Source organism: Panicum hallii, chromosome 7 (genome assembly GCF_002211085.1).
Source record: "Panicum hallii strain FIL2 chromosome 7, PHallii_v3.1, whole genome shotgun sequence".
In the NCBI taxonomy this organism is placed as follows: Eukaryota; Viridiplantae; Streptophyta; class Magnoliopsida; order Poales; family Poaceae; genus Panicum; species Panicum hallii.
Genome location: NC_038048.1, coordinates 38,606,554 through 38,623,245, shown reverse-complemented (window position 1 = coordinate 38,623,245; position 16,692 = coordinate 38,606,554). Strand labels below are relative to the sequence as shown.

Genomic DNA, 16,692 nt, shown 5'->3' with positions numbered 1-16,692 from the left:
AAACTTACCGAGCCTTTTCTTCTTATAGATGAAGCATTTGCAACCAAAGACTCGAAAGTATGATATATTTGGTTTCCTTCCGGTGATGAGCTCATATGGAGTTTTCTTGAGGAGTCGGTGGGGATACACTCGGTTGGATGCATGACACGCCGTGTTGATTGCTTCCGCCCAAAACTTCTCGGACGTGCCATAATCATCCAACATTGCTCTTGCTAGGGTGATGAGTGTCTTGTTCTTTCTTTCCACCACACCATTTTGTTGGGGCGTGTAGGTGGCGGAAAACTCATGTTTGACTCCTTCTTCATCGCACCATTCCTCAATCTTCATATTTTTGAACTCGGTGCCGTTGTCACTCCGAATCTTCACAATTGGAGAATTATATTCCCTTTGAACTTTTCTTGCAAATGTCTTGAAAATTTCCGGAGTTTCACCCTTATCGCCTAAAAACATGACCCAAGTGTAACGTGAAAAATCATCAACGATTACTAGGCAATAGAGGTTACCACCAATGCTCTTGTATGAAGTTGGACCAAAGAGATCCATGTGTAGTAGCTCGAGCGGCTTGGAGGTAGACAACATCGTCTTGATAGGATGATGAGTTGCAACTTGCTTCCCGGCTTGACATGCTTTGCATAGCTTGTTTTTGTCAAAAGTGACGTCCTTTATGCCGGTGATCATCCCTCTCTTGTGGGCTTTCTTGAGGTTGCTCATGCCAATATGAGCAATTCTTCTATGCCAAAGCCACCCAAGAGACGACTTGGTGAAGAGGCAAGTCATGGTGCTTGTTTGCTTTGAAGAGAAATCCACCAAATAGATATTGCCATGCCTAAACCCCGTGAATACCAATGACTTGTCTTTTTCATGAGTTACTACAACACCATTCTTGTCAAAGGCACACGTTAGTCCAAGATCACACAATTGTGCAATAGAAATAAGGTTAAAACTAAGTGCTTCTACAAACAAAATATTTGAAATGGATAAATCTTTTGAAATTGCAATTCTACCCAAACCTAAGATTTTCCCCTTTGAGTTATCACCATAGGTGACATGTTCATGATCGCCGGGGTCTTCAAGTGAGGTGAACATGCTATCATTGCCGGTCATATGTTGAGAGCAACCGCTATCAAGTACCCAATGTTTTCCACCGGCTTTGTAGTTCACCTACACACATGAGAATTTATTTTTGAGTTTTCGGAACCCAAACAAGCTTTGGGCCTTGCACATGTGTGACAAGAGCTTTTGGGACCCAAAGTTGCTTGGGGAGCTTCTTCTTCGACTCCTTAGCAATTTTGCCAATGAACTTGGCCTTCACCTTGCCCTTCACTTTACTCAAGAGAAAATGATTATTTTGAAACATTGATGAGTAATTCTTGGGTAATTTAGGAAGAGGACGTGATGGTAAAGTGCACTCCCTAGTGTGGTGCCCGGTGACTTGGCAATGTTGGCAATATGACCCAACTTTCTTGATGAAGCTTGTCTTGATCTCCGGAGAAGGAATTGTAGCCATGTTTGGCTCCGGAAATGAACCAAGACCTCTCTTACCATAGTCACGGGCATTGTTAAAGAGAATCTCCTTGTGGATCTATTCTCCCCTTGAGAGTTTCTCCACACTACTCTTGAGGCTTGCCACTTGATCCATCAATTCCTTTTCCCTAGAAGAGGCAAGCTTGGGCACAACATTAGTGGCATATGCATCAACGAGTAGGTCATCACATGAAGTAGAAGCATTGACCTTTTCAAGAACAACTTTCTCAAGACTTGGGTCAATTACTTCATAAGCAAATTCAAGTTCTTGATACTTGTGAGCCAACTCCCTATGCTCTTGTTTGAGCTTTTTGTGGCTCTCTTCAACTTGCTTAGCAAGTACAAGTGACTCATTGTGCTTTTTGAGCAAGTCATTGTACTTACTAAGTAAGTCGGAGTGGGCAAGCTCTAACTTGGCATGAGTGCTCTCAAGAACTTTAACTTTGCCCTTTTCCCTCTTGATGACGGATGTATACTCATTGATGAGGTTAGTAAATTCATTTGGATCAAGCTCTTCATCACTATCATCTTCACTGTCTATCTCACATACCTTGGTGTTACCTTTTGCCATGAGGCATATAGGAGGCGGAGGTAGAGATGGTTCTTCATTGGTGAGGGCGATGGTGACAATGTCTTCTTCATCACTTGAGTCTTCGCTTGATGAGACATCGGTCACCCATTTTTGTTTCTCCACCAAGAAACTTTTCTTGGTGTGCCCTTTCTTCTTTGGGAAGAGCTTGGTCTTCTTGTCATGGGTCTTCTTCTTCCCAAATCTCTTGTTTTTGTTCTTCCTCTCCTCTTCTTCATCATCGCTTGAATCATGGCGATTCTTACTCTTGTTGTCCTTGCTTCTTTTGTCCGGCTTGGGGCAATTTGGACGAATGTGTCCTTTTTCGCCACAATTGTAGCAAATCTTGTTCTTGACATCCATTGGCCGGAACATTCCCTTCTTGGAGTCAAAGTTGAAACCCTTCTTATTGATCTTCTCATTCAAGCGTGTGAACTTTCTCATCATGAGAGCAAGCTCTCCATCATCTTCAACATCGGATGAGCTCTCATGATGATCATTTTCTTCATTGCTTGAGCTTGAGTCTTGTTTGACCATCTTGAGCTTGCGGGATTTGTTTGTCTTGGTCTTTAGAGCAATTGACTTGCTTGATGTTGGCTCTTCGGACATACCAAGAATGCTCATTTCATGAGCGCGAATTTCGCCCACAAGTTCTCCTACTTCCATTGTGGCGAGATCCTCCTTTTGAAGCATAGCATTGATAATGTTATACTTGGGCTTCGGGAGGAGCATGAGTATCTTGCGGTTGATGGATGCACTGTCAATTTTGGATATTTCAAGTGCATTAATGTCCTTGACAATGACATTCAAGCGAGAATACATATCATTGCAATTTTCATGAGCTAGCATTTTGAAGGAATCATACTTAGCTCTAAACAAGTGATATTTTTGTTCACGAACTTTGGTGGAACCTTCATGTATTTCAATGAGTTCCTTCCAAATATCACTTGCTAGGTCCATACCATTAACTCTAGCAAAGACCTCCTCACTAATAGCTTCGAAAATTGCATTTCTAGCTCTAGCATTCCATTTTAATTGGTCGGGGGTGGGATCTCCGGTGAACCCGACTTTAGTTGCCAACCATACTTCGGGGGCAATCGCATCAAGGTATGCGGCCATGCGAACTTTCCAATAGGCAAAGTTCTTGCCCTCGAAGTGAGGCGGCGAACCACCCATCTTGGCCATAGCTCTAGGCGGTGAAGCCTAATGATCCAAATGAGCAACGAGGCTCTGATACCAATTGAAAGGATCGATGGACCAAGAGGGGGGGGTGAATTGGGCCTTTTTCAATTTCTAAAACAAGGTAAAACAACCTTAACCTATGCAAAAACTAGAAAGGCTCCAATTCACCAACCGGATAACTAAACAACCTACACAAGCTAGTTAAGATGAAAAGAGATAAAGCCTAGCAAGGTAGATCTAACTAGTGATTCCTAAATCAAGCACATGAATGAATTGCATGAAAGATAATGCTTGAAAAAGTAAAGTGGACAAGAGACAACCGGATTTTTCCCGTGGTATCGATGTGTTGGCACACACCCCTAATCCACGTTGTGACACTCACAAAGAGTATTGTCACCTCCCAAGTCACAAAGACGAGGGCGCTCACTAAGAGTCTCCGTTCACCATCCCGGTGTGGTGGAGATCAAGCCACGTACAAATCTCTTCTCCGGGCTTCCACAATCCTTGGCAAGCTCCGCGAGAATCACCTCGATCACCAAGATCGCCTAGGTGATGCCAATCACCAAGAGTAACAAGCTAAGGCCTTCACTTGAGCAAGAACCAATCACCAAGAATGGATGCACACAAGCTTCTCTCTACTCAAGTCCTTAATCTTGCTTCTTGAATGATTGAATGAACAAGTGTATGAAATGTTGAAGCTCAAGGTGGCTCTTGACTATAGTATGTGTGTTTGGATGTTGCCTGGTGTCAAGAGTAGTAGAATGACCCATTGGAGGGGTATATATAGGCAGCTCACACGAATAGAGCCGTTGGAGAAAAAGCTGCCAGAAAAACTTCGTAGCGCCGGTTAATCCGACGTCCCTCCAATAGTCATCGTCGGTTTAACCGGTGAATGTAAACTGCCACTTCTGAAAACTAGCCGTTACAGCTTGGGCAGATTAACCGTCGTTGCATCGGTTTAACCGGTGAGTGTAATCATCCATTGATCAACAGAAATACCAAGTCACTGGACAACTGCACCGACGTCCAATTTCAAATAGCGTCGGTTTAACCGGTGAGTGTAGTTGTCCACTGATCAACTGAAAACCGAGTCTCTGGACAACTGCACCGACGTCAAAATTCAAATAACGTCGGTTTAACCGGTGTATTGACTTGTCCAGTCCTGCTGACCTCGTTTAACCGACGTATATAAAACTTGAAGCGTCGGTTAAACCGGTGAATATGATTTTTCTGATTTTGCCTATTCTGACTTGAGTCTTGAATGAAATCCAAATATTCTTGAGATATAAGTTGAGAACCACTTATTTGAGCTTCTAGAAACCTGAGTGACCTTTGTGTGCATCCATTTTCAAATGACCATGTCCATGCTCAAGTTACTAAGCCTAAACCCCTCTTAATAGAGCGATCACTACAAAACTATAAAACCTATACTAACCTAAGTGTCCTTCTCAACCTTATGACACTTAGGATTAGAAAGATCCTTAGTCTTGACATATTATTGAGTTGAAAGCCGAGATCGCCTTTTTGAATAATGAAAATTAGGGGCCTCTTTTGACATATAACCAAATGAGCAATAATGATCTATAAAGCTGCACAAACTCATTAGTCACAATAATGGTTGTCATTAATCACCGAAACATACCTTAAGGGCCTAGATGCTTACAATAGGCCTACAAAGCTCCCCTGCTACAGCATGGAATTCCTGACCTTCTTCAGCATTCGGTGCTTCTCTGTCCCCTGCGGAATCTGCTCCTTTGGTTGCAATCCAATCTTCCCATTTCCTAGTGTTCCTTAGAACAGTCCAGCAATGCATGAACTGGAATGGCTTGCCAACCTGTCCAAGGAATAGCTGAAGCGCATCTTCGATCTGCAGAAGCAAGTCAGCAACTTAAATTAAGTGCACATGTATGATTATGGAATGGTTGTGTCCTGATAAAAGTATGTTACAAAGTTAGTACCCTGTCTTCTTCAGTTTTCCCACTCTCCCTTCGCCGATCAACCTCCGCCTTTTTACCGCAGAAACGGGCTGTGTCCTTGGAAATGTTATGCCATCGGGTTGCCAAAGAGTCGGGTGTGCGGGGGACTCTGAACTTGTTGTTCTCATTGTAGTACTTGGCAATGCGCTCCCAGTAGGTTTCATCAGTCTGATAGGCGCCAACGATAGGATCTCGGCTCACATTTAGGTATGCGGAGCATAGTGCTTTGTCTTCTGCGGTAGAGTACGACGGACCCCTTGAAGAAGAAGCTTTCGATTTTGTCCTTTTGGTAGAGCGTCGAGGTGGGCTGGCAATTGGCTCATTGGAGGCTGGATGTATGTGCAGGCTAGGTTCAGGAAACACAAACTGTTGGGACGCAGTTTGGTTGGGCCAAGCCTGAGGCGACCCAAGTTTTGGGAGCAGGGGAGACAGGTGCAAAGTTGTCATGTCGGAAGAATGCGGTGGCGGCGGCATATGATCGAGGTCAAAGGCTGGTGTGTATGGTGGGTACTGGGGGGTTTGGTTACCACCACAGAAGGCGTCGGTAGGCGCATCCATTGGAGAAGTTGAGCCGGTTGAATGATTTCTGTAACATTGAATGTCAACAACGTACATTAGTACAAGTAAGATGAATAAAGATATAGCAGTCTATGTAAGTAGTGTTCTAAACTAGCAAATGCTGAGTGCAAATCAGGAACATGTTCAGATGAAGAAAATTAATTGCTTTGACCTTTGCCGAAATTAGGTTTAGGTGATTGTAAAGGTCAAGTGCATTATACAAATTAGGATACGAATTAGACACAATTGTTGCTTTGATGCAACTGATTCAGTACTTCACAGATTAGTTCCTAATAATGATTTTCCCAGGAGTAGTGACCCAATTTGACAGGGCTACACAAGGAACACAGCTGAACTTGGGAAGATGGAAACTAAAAACCAGGCGGCGGCCACAGCGACCTTCTCCCATCACCGGCGGTCACTGCTGCATGGGGGACACAGTGTGCAGGGGTGCCGCGGCTCTTGGCTCGACGGACGCGCGGTCCCCCGGCGCGCCCGGCGCGACCTAGGGGAGCGGCGGTGCGATTCCAGCTTCGGCGAGAATAAGGGGAAATTAAATCAGAGTGCATAGGTGAGACCATTGACATCGTAACCGACGGATATGTGGAGTTTTGGAACATTCCTACCCGGTCCTTACATGAACTCAAATAAAATCATACCTGCTGAGATAGAACTCGGCGCCGGGCGGGAGGAAGGGGGAGCGGAGGACGTAGGTTGCGGCCCGGCATGGCTTGTGTTCCCGAGCTCGAGAGATTTCTCGAGAGCATCTACCGCCTGAGGAGAGAGACGCCCTCAGCGAGTGAGACTGAGTCGGATTCGTACCTCGCAGCTGCAGGTGAGGTCAAGGAGCTTGAGGCTGAAAGTTGCCGCGGTAGATCTAGGGGAGCTAGTGGCGCCTCGCCGCCGACAGGCTCCTTCCGCCCGGCCCGGTCCTCCGACTCATCATAGCGGGGAGGAGCTGATTTCTGGGTGCCGTTGAACCCCTCCTCCCGTGTGAAGCCCTAGCCTGTCGGTGGCTCAAGTGGTATGCGTCGGTGGCTCGGTGCGGGCCGTTGCTACGACTTCAACGGGCTCCTATTTTGCCAAACGGATGCAAACGCTGCTGAGGAGCGGGCTGGACCGCTATTTTCAAATTGCAAGGCCCTATAGCAACGCTGCTAATATCAGCCTGAGCGGCGCAGGCTTGGGAGATCCACAAAAGCCTCACGACGGGCCGTATGGCTGTATGTAGTTTCCCCACGCAGACTGGGCCGGCCCATAAACTGGAGAAGTTCCCTCTGGCCAGTGAGGGTCCAAAAATTTGGAGAAATTTTTTATATGACTTTGAGCTAAAAAGATTAAGAGCTGAGTTAGATTATGAAAATACTTTAGGGTTATGCTCCATTACCAGTTTACCACCCGTATCTATCTATGCGCAATATGAGGTGAAGGAGCACGAGAACATTTAACGCAGTTCCGTATCGGATTGTGCTGCCTATTGAATTTTTCTAGAGTCATTCTTTTTCAACACAAACTCTCACGTATATGCGTAGACACTGAGATTGATGGCTGTCAAGTAGCAAATCACCTAGCACTAAAAGAAAAACGCCGCTATTTGTCTCTGAAATAAACCCAGGGGAACACAGACTCCAACCCTGTGGGCTGTGGGCAAGTTGTGCTCCAAGAAATCTAAGGAACCGCACTATTCTTTCAACTATAATCCACAAAACCTATAGCGGTCAGCAGACAATAATCCTCGACGCGTATGTGAACTTTTTTTTTGCTGAAGAAGGATGTTCCAGCCATGAGTTGTTGGAATATTTGGGCCCAATAGTGCAAAGGCCCACTATATAAATCCAAATAATTCCAATAAAATTTCAAAGACCCATTAGTACAAAGGTGTATGGCAACAAGTTAGTCCCACCTTGCTAATGGAGGTGGAGGAAATTAATTTAAATAGTTGGATGCTCTCCATGCTCCTGTAAGTGTGGGTAAGAGGAAGAAAGAAGAACACACGCGCGCTCGCTCGTCTCGCCGGGCCCGGACTTATCATCTGTTTAGGGTTGATCTTGCTACTGCAATATTTTATCTTAAATCACTTCATCAGCATATTTACGTATGTTCATTTTCTGTATGCAATTTTATTCATGGTCATGATTTATCTTCGGATTAATTTAAAACTGAAACTTTTTTTTTCTATCACGAGTACGTACTTTCCAAAAAAACATGGAACAAACACAGGAGACGTCACTTTTAGTAAGGCAGCCGTATGATTAGTGATTACTAAAAATTATTAGTTGCAGATCAGCAGCAGTTCGTGATGATAATAATAATATACATTACATGATGGGATGATTAGGGAGGAAGGGAGCTTGGAAGTCCTCATGGCTTCCGTGGAATCATATTACAGGTGATCAATGCTACGCGGCAGCTTTGCATGCAAAGCATGCGGCAAAAATTACAGCCCCAAAGGTCGAGGCTAGCTAGTGTACAACAGGCCGGCGCCGATCAATAGGTGGGCACGACGCCGTAGTCGGCGTCGGCGCCACCGGGGGCCATAAGCGCGGCCACGGCGGCCGCGGCGGAGGAGTACATCTCCTCCTCGTGCTCCTCCAGCGGGTCCTCCCCGTCCGCGCCGGGCCCGGGGGTGCGCTTGGCGAACCGGCCCTTGATGCGCGGCCGCGTCTCCGCGTACGCCTTGCGGGACGCGTACCGGATCGTCTTCTCGAACCGCCGGCTCTTGCGCTTCTCCCGGTACCGCATCAGCCGGGCCTCCCGCTCCAGGCCCCTGCTCACCACCGGCACTACGGGCGCCGCGCCCGCCGCGGTGTCGGGCACCACCGCTGCCTCCGACGATGACACCTGCGATCAATATCCGTCTCTTTTCGTCAGAACACTGAATAAGTCACGTCACGTGACTTCAACTGATAGTGTTCGGAGATGGTAGCTTGCTTACGCTGTGGTTCATGGAGTGGTCGGAGTAGAAGAGCTTGGCGCCGGTAAGGTCGAGCTCGGCCGGGCCGTTCTGGACGCCGATGGCCTTGATGTCGTCCATGGAGCGCGCGAATTCGAGGTCGAGGTACGGGTCGGAGTCCGCGAAGAACACCTCCGTCGTGGCGCCTTCCTTCTGCCCGTGGTCGGGCTCGGGGAGGAGCCACGACGCCGCCTCGGCCTCGTTGCTCCCGTCGTCGTCGGCCGCTTTGGGCACGGCCACGGACGAGGCGAAGGGCTTGGGCGCGTCGGCCAGCGCGCCGTAGAAGGGCGCTACGGTCTGGCGCTCGTGGCGGCGCGCGAGCGGGTTGGCGGAGTGGATGTCGGCGTCGCAGGAGGCGCAGAGCGCGGCGGCGTCCGCGCGGCACGTGACGGCGGCCGGCGCGTGCTCGCAGACCTCGCAGAGCCAGACGCGCGCGTGGCGCGACCCGGCGCCGTGCGCGCGCGCGTCGCACCCGGCGCAGAGGAACGCCGCGTCCGCGCGGCAGTAGAGCCGCGCCGCCTCGGCGCCGCACGCGTCGCAGGGCCGCGCGCCCAGGCCCCAGTAGGCCGGGGCCCCGCCCGCCGACGTCTCGTCACCCTCCATCGCGCCGCCGGGAGCTCGCTCGGTCACTCGCACTAGCTCACTAGGCAGCTTGTAGTGGCTGCTGGGGCGAAGCGATTCTCAGCCAAGCTTTCCCCACCCCCCGGCTCCGGATTTGAGCTGCGCCCGTGGGAGGCGCCCTCGCCTCCTCGACGCGAGCGAGCGACGTGGAGACCCGGTGACCACGGGCGTCGCCGTCCCGGCGGGGCCGGCCCAATTTTGTTCGCCCGTGCCCGTGTCCCTCCTCGCTTCACCTCGCCGCGTCTTATCGGGTTGTGTCCCGGTCCCGTGCGCGGTGAAACCGCTGCGGCTGGAGCCGGCGGCGTCGCTCTCGCGCGGCGGAAAGCTGCGACGCGCCCGTCGCTGTCGCTATCATCGGAAAATTTGGCGGGCGTCGGGACATGGCGAGTGGGAAGGGATGCGACGGGGACCGGTGGGCCGCGGCTGCGCCCCGCGTCTGCCGGGTCCGGCCGCGCGAGGCGCGCCGTGCGGGGCCACGGCGGCGACAGGTGGCGCCGCGCGGTTGGCCGCCGCGATCTCGCTCTTATCTCCAATGGATGCTCCCCAGCCGGCCATGTCAGGCTGTCAGCGACCCGCGGCCGCGATGAAACGAACAGAGGGCATCAAGGCCGTTCTGGAAAGTACGCCCTCGGAACACGGAGGCCAAACCGCCGCAAAGCTTGGGGGCTGGGGTGCACCGGTGCAGCTTGCAGAATGCCACTGAATGCCACTATGACAGGATGCTCGATGCGTCCGCAACTACAGGGTCGGGCGTTTACATCCTCTGGAGTCTGAAGATGGCGCGAAGAATCGACTTGATAAGGCATCTGATTCTTCAGAGCTTATCCCTCACTCCGGCGAGGTCTCCGGATCTCTAGCTAGTTCGTGGTTTCGCCGGCCGGTGGAGCTTAAACTAATACACTAGACGTGCTTCACGGACTCGAAAATTTTAGCAGTCTTTTGTTCCTTTTGATTCGCACGAGCAACTACCCTTTCTACTTTCTAACAGGCCCTAACACACATGCAATCCATGCTCATGGGTTTGCTCTCTGTCCACCGACCACTTTTACTGACGTTAGTGTTTATTTTCACACGACGCTTTCGTATGTGATTTTCTCTAGTTTCAAAGCTTTGTCAACAAACTTTTTTTTTGTTCCTTTCAACATCGGATTCTGCCAATGGTAAGTTTCATAAAAGAGAGCTTAGTTTTTCTAAAGCTTAAAAAGTGCTTAGTTGAACACAAGATGCCCTCGCCCTCCGAAATCTTGTCTTGAACGGATCTCTTTGCATCCCATGAATTCAAAATCAGACCTACTATCGACTAGACTGAATAATCTCTAATAGTTCAGTACATAAATGCTACTCCCTCTGTTTTAAAATTTAACAAGTTGTTCTTTAAAAAAATAGGGCTTGTATTCTTATCTAACTTTGGCAAAACATATTAACATCTACAATACCAGATAAGTTCACTATCAAGATATATTTTATAGTAAATTTTATGAAACTAATATGCTCTTTGTAGAGGATGGTACATTTTTCTACAAACTTGCTCGGAGTAGAACAAAGAGAACTCCAAAGACTTCTCAAGAACTTGGACATTTAGCATACATATGAATAATTTTAGTGAAACCGGTCCATCTCAATTGAGACCATCTTTTTGCGCAAGTACAAACTTATAATAATATCGCTATATTGCAACTAAATGCTGCAAATCTGCAACTTTCTCTTTCAAATTTAGAGAAGCTTGGCTGGTCTTGAGAGGAGATATCATTGGACATCGCTCTTTAATGTCAGTGAGCCATGAGGATGCGATATATGGCCTGGCTTTAGCGAAGCGACTTGCGGAGCAAGATGAACGTGTACGAGAGGAAGATGTAGAACTTCCATGTTTCAGCATGTTTAAAAAATATCTTGCTAAAATCTGGATGATTTGGAGCAAATTTAATTGTAATTGGTTTGCTACATATTTTGATAAGATATATTTTCCTCTCGTGTCTTGACATGCTAGTTCATTTCCTACCCGAATGTTTGGCGAAACTACAAATAGCTGACAAATTTGGTAAACCAAACTTTAGTAGATGGAGAATGACATGCAATCAACCTTTATTTGCCGGTCCCAATAGAGGCATATTTTCTTTCAAGTCCGCCCCCTCCGGTTCGTAATTAAAACCCCAAACTGTACCCGCCATCCTCCTAAAACCCTAGCGCCTACGTCCCCCAAGCACGACAGCCATGGCAACCACAGCCGCCGCCGCCGCCGCCCCGCTCGACGAACCCAAGGCCAGGAACGTTCTCCGTCAGGTTCGAGATCTCGCACCCGCCCCTATTCGTGCCGTCCTGCCTGCCAATTTCTAGCGGGTTTTTGGATCCCAATCGAATATCCCTTTTCCTCTTGCGCCGCAGGTTGAGTTCTATTTCAGCGACAGCAACCTCCCCCGCGACGGGTTCCTGCGGAGGACCGTCGAGGAAAGCGAGGATGGCTGTAAGAATTCCTCGTGTTCATCTTCATGATCCTGCTAGTTTTTGCGGTTATGGTGCTAATTTGTGTTGTTTTATTTGGGCGATTGGGCAGTGGTGAGCTTGGCTCTCATCTGCTCCTTCTCGCGGATGAGGTCGCACCTAGGGCTCGAAGGGGAGGTGAAGCCGGATACTGTGCCGGAGGAGACGGTGCTCGCGGTTGCAGAAGTGCTGCGCCGTTCCTCATCCCTCCGTGTCTCTGAGGACGGTAAGCAAGTTAGCGGTGTAGAGTTCTGCAGTTACATTTACTTCTGATGGTGAATAAGTTTGTACTTTGTTGAAGTGGTTTATGTTCTGATTTCACTTTTAGGTATGTAACTACGATTCAGACTTAAAATGGCCCTATTATTGATTCTGATGGATACTAGACCAAACTTCAAATCGTAATATGGACATTTGCTGCATGGTTCAAATGAAACAAGATTGAAATGGCTCACTTTAGCTTGATTTATAGTATGACACCAATTATTTGATGGTTGCATCCTGTACTAGTGTTCAACCTTGTATTTAACTCAGGGAAAAAAGTTGGTAGAGCTAAGGAGTTGCTGAAGCCAGATGAGGTTATAGAGCAAGTGGACTCTAGGACAATTGCTGCATCACCTCTTCCTCACAATGTAAAGCTGGAAGATGTTGAATCGTTTTTTGCTCAGTGTGGCAAGGTATGCTACCTATGTGTTAGTACTGAATATTTTACTTAAAAGAAAGGGAAAACAATGAAGCAGCTATCATAGGTGTCAGCAGAACTTTTATGCAAATAAAAACCTGATACACATGGTAATATGTAGAGAAAAATTCTTTGAACTGGAAATGTTCTTTCTGAATTCACACCCTTGATGTTATGCATCCGAGATCAATGGATATGATAAGTTATTAGGCAATTACCATTCTAATAATCTTGCAATGTGAAAAGTATACTGCTAATGCTCTGTTTTTTGTGTACTTTTTGCATCACAGGTAAATAGTGTGAGGCTACCTCGACATGTTTCTGACAAAAGACACTTCTGTGGAACTGCTTTAGTTGAATTTTCAGAAGAAGATGAAGCCAAAGGTGTTTATGAGAAAACACTTGTTTTTGCAGGGATAGATCTGGAAATAAGACCAAAGTAAGCCAACTACTAGTTCAACCTATTTTCTTATGAGGTGCCATATGTTAGTTAGAAAATGTTTTATCCATGCTTTTGAGTTTCAACATTGAGATTCCTAGTTTGATCTTAAACAATGAAAATCATCTGGGTCCCTTGGCCCTTGCTATTAGAGGACATGAGCACCCAAGCCTGTCCTTGGACTCTGACCTGGTTGTGGGAACTTCGAGCAGCCTGTCATTGACAGGCCACTGGCATGCTCCCCAAAAATATTTTCCAAATTATTCGATTAATCTATTGTTTGGTTTTGATGGAATCATGCTTTGATGGTTGCAGACTTGCTTTCTTGGCTACATGATGTTACATTGTTTGTTCTGGTTGAATTATTCAAAATATCATTTCCCGTTATTTTTAGAATTAGGACTTGAATGACTTACGGTTTTTCATAACATCAAAGTTTTCTTTAAGTATATGTCAGTATATAACTTGTATCCTATGCTGAAATAATGAAGGAAAGAATTTGATGCTGAAAGAGAGGCGAAGAAAGAAGCATATGAAAAGGCACAAGCTAATAAGAATAGTGGTGAAGGGTAAATACGCTTCAACTATAACATGGCATCCATTTTTTTTTTAAATCCTCGAGTTCAATTTAACAATGTGAATCATTAATGTTTGTTATAGCTATCCAAAAGGTCTGATTCTAGCCTTCAAGCTGAAGAAAATTCCAGCTGATGGTGGTGCAGAACAAAATGGTGGGGACAAAGTAGATGACACTGAAGGTGCTGACAAGGATGGATCTGCCAATACTACAGAGAAATCAAGTATAGGGCATGAAGACAAGGCCCCTGAGGATAAAGGCATTGTGAGTAAAGAACAATCAGATGGTGTTGAGGAGATGGAAGGGGTAGCTGCTGCGGAAACTGCACAATCTGTTGACAAGGATGATAAAAACCCTTCAGACAATGATGAAGACACAATCTTAAGGGAGGACATAAAAGAAGAATTCACAAAATTTGGCACAGTGCGGGTAATTTATATCTTTATCACTTTTTTTGTTTTGTTTTATACCACTAGTTACCTGCTGATCTTTCAAATTTTGTTTGCATTATAGTGTACACGACCAGTGAGTGACACTTTTCTCTATGATGTTTTCATCCCCAAACTTTCAAACTTTAACATAATGAGAAGACACCAAGGAAAATCAGAAAGTTCAAAGTTATCCACACCTTATAACAACTACCAGAACAGAAATATTTATCTCTTTTCTTAATAAAAAGGACAAACCAATTTCATGTTTCTTTTCATCATTTGTTATCCAGGAAGCATAAGTTTGAGCTTACTTTGTTACCTGTTTTCTGTTTTAAGGGGCGATCATTCATTTTCTTCATGAAAAAAAAAATCATATTTTTATTGCATGGTTATTCCAGCTGTGCTTTGTCAGCTTTTTTCTATTGGCTCATTGGCTAAACTTGTATCAATTGCCGTATCCAGTCCCTCTAACTGTCAGCCACGAGCATGTTATGGTTTTGTTTGGTTGAGGTTATTGTTTGATAATTTTTCTTTCAAAAGCCATTTGACGATAGTGAGTTTAGATTGTTGCTAAATACTTATAATTTAGGCATTTAGCTATGCATAGACAATTCCATTTAATAATTCCTTTTAAATCCTTACTTTAAACTGGCTTTTGAAAGAACATATTTTGGTTATAGTGCTGCACCTTCTAAGGGGATTGTGCATGCATTATGCAGTTCTGTGTCCTTGTAGTCTGGTATCTGTAAGTTTGTTAAACAAAGTTTCTTTATCACATAGCATTCTTGAATCTTGATACCCGTATGTCTTATTGCCCTTTTTCTTTCTTGAAGTATGTGGACTTCAGTAAAGGGGATGATTCAGGATTTATTCGGTTTGAAGAGCCCACAGCAGCTGAAAAGGCCCGTGCATTTGCAGCCATTGCAGATGAAGGTGGTTTGGTTATGAAGGGCCACATTGTTAGTCTGGAGCCTGTATCTGGTAAAGAAACTATATCTTCTCTCTATTGGCACTAGTTTTCTACTTTTCTTAGTGTACGATTTGGTAGCTTCTATTGATCTAATTGCTGCAACCATGCTGATAGTTATTTTTAGGGATTTATTATAGTATCGTCTAAATTGATGTGTGACAGTATGGACAGCATTCATGATTGAAATATTATTATTTACATCCAAATGAGTGTTTTTCTGAATCAGATTGTAGAAGATCCTGAAATTAGTCCGTTGATACTCTCTTTCTTAGTAAACATTTAGCATTTAGTCAATTGAGCTTTGCAAGTTCTCAGCCACCAGACCCGAATGCTTTTCTCAGTTACTGGTTTCATAGGCAACTCGTCCAATCATGCAGGTCAAGCTGAGAAGGATTACTGGAGTGCAATTCGAGGCGGTCAAGATAAATATAAAGACAGCCGAAGCAACAGAGGACGGTATGATCTTTTTGCCACGGTACCTTGTTGGAGCTGTTTTCAGCTTTATTCTCTGCTGGTACTGGTTTTAGTCTGAGGTTCATGTTATGTTTGAAATTAGGCCTACGTATTCATGTTTTACAGAGAAGAAAAGCCTTGTAAAGCTGAAACTACCTAGGCATTTTGTCTCTCTAATAATGTTGTCGTGAAACTGATTTTACTGACAGTAATCTGACTCCCACCCATCAGAATTGTCAATATTGTAATTCTCATGCAGGAGAAGTTTTTTTTGGTTCAGTTACAGTCTTGTTCTTTGGAAACTCTACTGAGAAAAAACATAAACTCATGCAGTAGAAAAATTCTTTGGTTCAGTTCAGTCTTGTTCTTTGGAAACTCTACGGAGAAAAACTTACACGCTTGTCATACAGTGCTGCATTTGTTTCGATTCATTGTCCTGTGCCATCTTTAGCTTTGTCAAACACTTGTCCAAAGATAATGATATGGTTCCTTTGTGCATACTTTCTAGGGACTGGAAGAATAACAGAGGCGGAAGGCACTTTGGTGGTGGGAAGCGGGGGCGCTTTGACTCCCGTGAGAGGGCATCGAATAAAGCTCAGAAAGTTTAGCTTTAGGCCCTATAATAACAAGGATATTATGATGCGGCGCTGCTGCAATCTGCACTTTGAAAGTGACATTTGGTGTTTTGCGCTTTTTGGTTCTTGTGAATCTTGGGCTGCGCATTTTAACGCGCAGATTATGAATGAACCATGTTGACAATGAGAAATGAACTGTACGCGGCTAAAGCCTGATGCCGGGGAAAGGGAGGTAGCAACCTTTAAGTTCAAACCACAGCGTTCTGAAAGTCTGAACTCTGTTATTGGTAACTGGCTCCATCTCGGTAGGACTACGGAAACACATGTTACTGGTTCCATTTTCGGAAGTTCCGTTTGCTGGTGTATTCCGGTGTGTGGTTTGTACGGCTGATTTGGTAGGGAACCAATTAAGGTCATTTCTGATCTGACGTGTGTTTGTGCATGCGTTGCGGAGCATTTCTCAAATAATCCTATTCAAGTACCCCGATGGTAACTTGCGGTCGGTCCTATCTCGTGTGTGTCAACACAACACGTAAGCTAATCTTGACACAATCTAATGTACAACCTCTGCTGTTGGCTGTTTTATAAGTCATCTTGTAATTCTATAATTCCTTGATTCTTTTATGAAACGAATGAATGATACGATTTGCATGGCAGCGTCAACTCCTGCAACGCAGGAATACTATTTATAGTCATGAAATTCAG

At 45.7% G+C, this 16,692-nt stretch overlaps 2 protein-coding genes across 2 annotated transcripts; one reads left to right on the top strand and one right to left on the bottom strand.

Moving 5' to 3' along the window:
• Window positions 1-8,060: 8,060 nt before the first annotated feature.
• Window positions 8,061-9,602, bottom strand: LOC112901204 (zinc finger protein CONSTANS-LIKE 3-like). The gene is made up of 2 exons (XM_025970058.1): window positions 8,744-9,602; window positions 8,061-8,649 (listed from the first exon to the last, which is right to left on the bottom strand). Exons 1-2 carry the CDS (start codon window positions 9,362-9,364, stop codon window positions 8,296-8,298), a joined length of 975 nt encoding a protein of 324 aa, XP_025825843.1. The 5' UTR covers window positions 9,365-9,602; the 3' UTR covers window positions 8,061-8,295.
• A 1,799-nt stretch (window positions 9,603-11,401) lies between these two features.
• On the top strand, window positions 11,402-16,256 carry LOC112901090 (la protein 1-like). Its single transcript, XM_025969921.1, has 10 exons — window positions 11,402-11,662; window positions 11,765-11,843; window positions 11,934-12,086; window positions 12,395-12,537; window positions 12,833-12,981; window positions 13,473-13,550; window positions 13,642-13,987; window positions 14,823-14,970; window positions 15,337-15,415; window positions 15,921-16,256. Exons 1-10 carry the CDS (start codon window positions 11,594-11,596, stop codon window positions 16,018-16,020), a joined length of 1,344 nt encoding a protein of 447 aa, XP_025825706.1. The 5' UTR covers window positions 11,402-11,593; the 3' UTR covers window positions 16,021-16,256.
• Window positions 16,257-16,692: the final 436 nt, after the last annotated feature.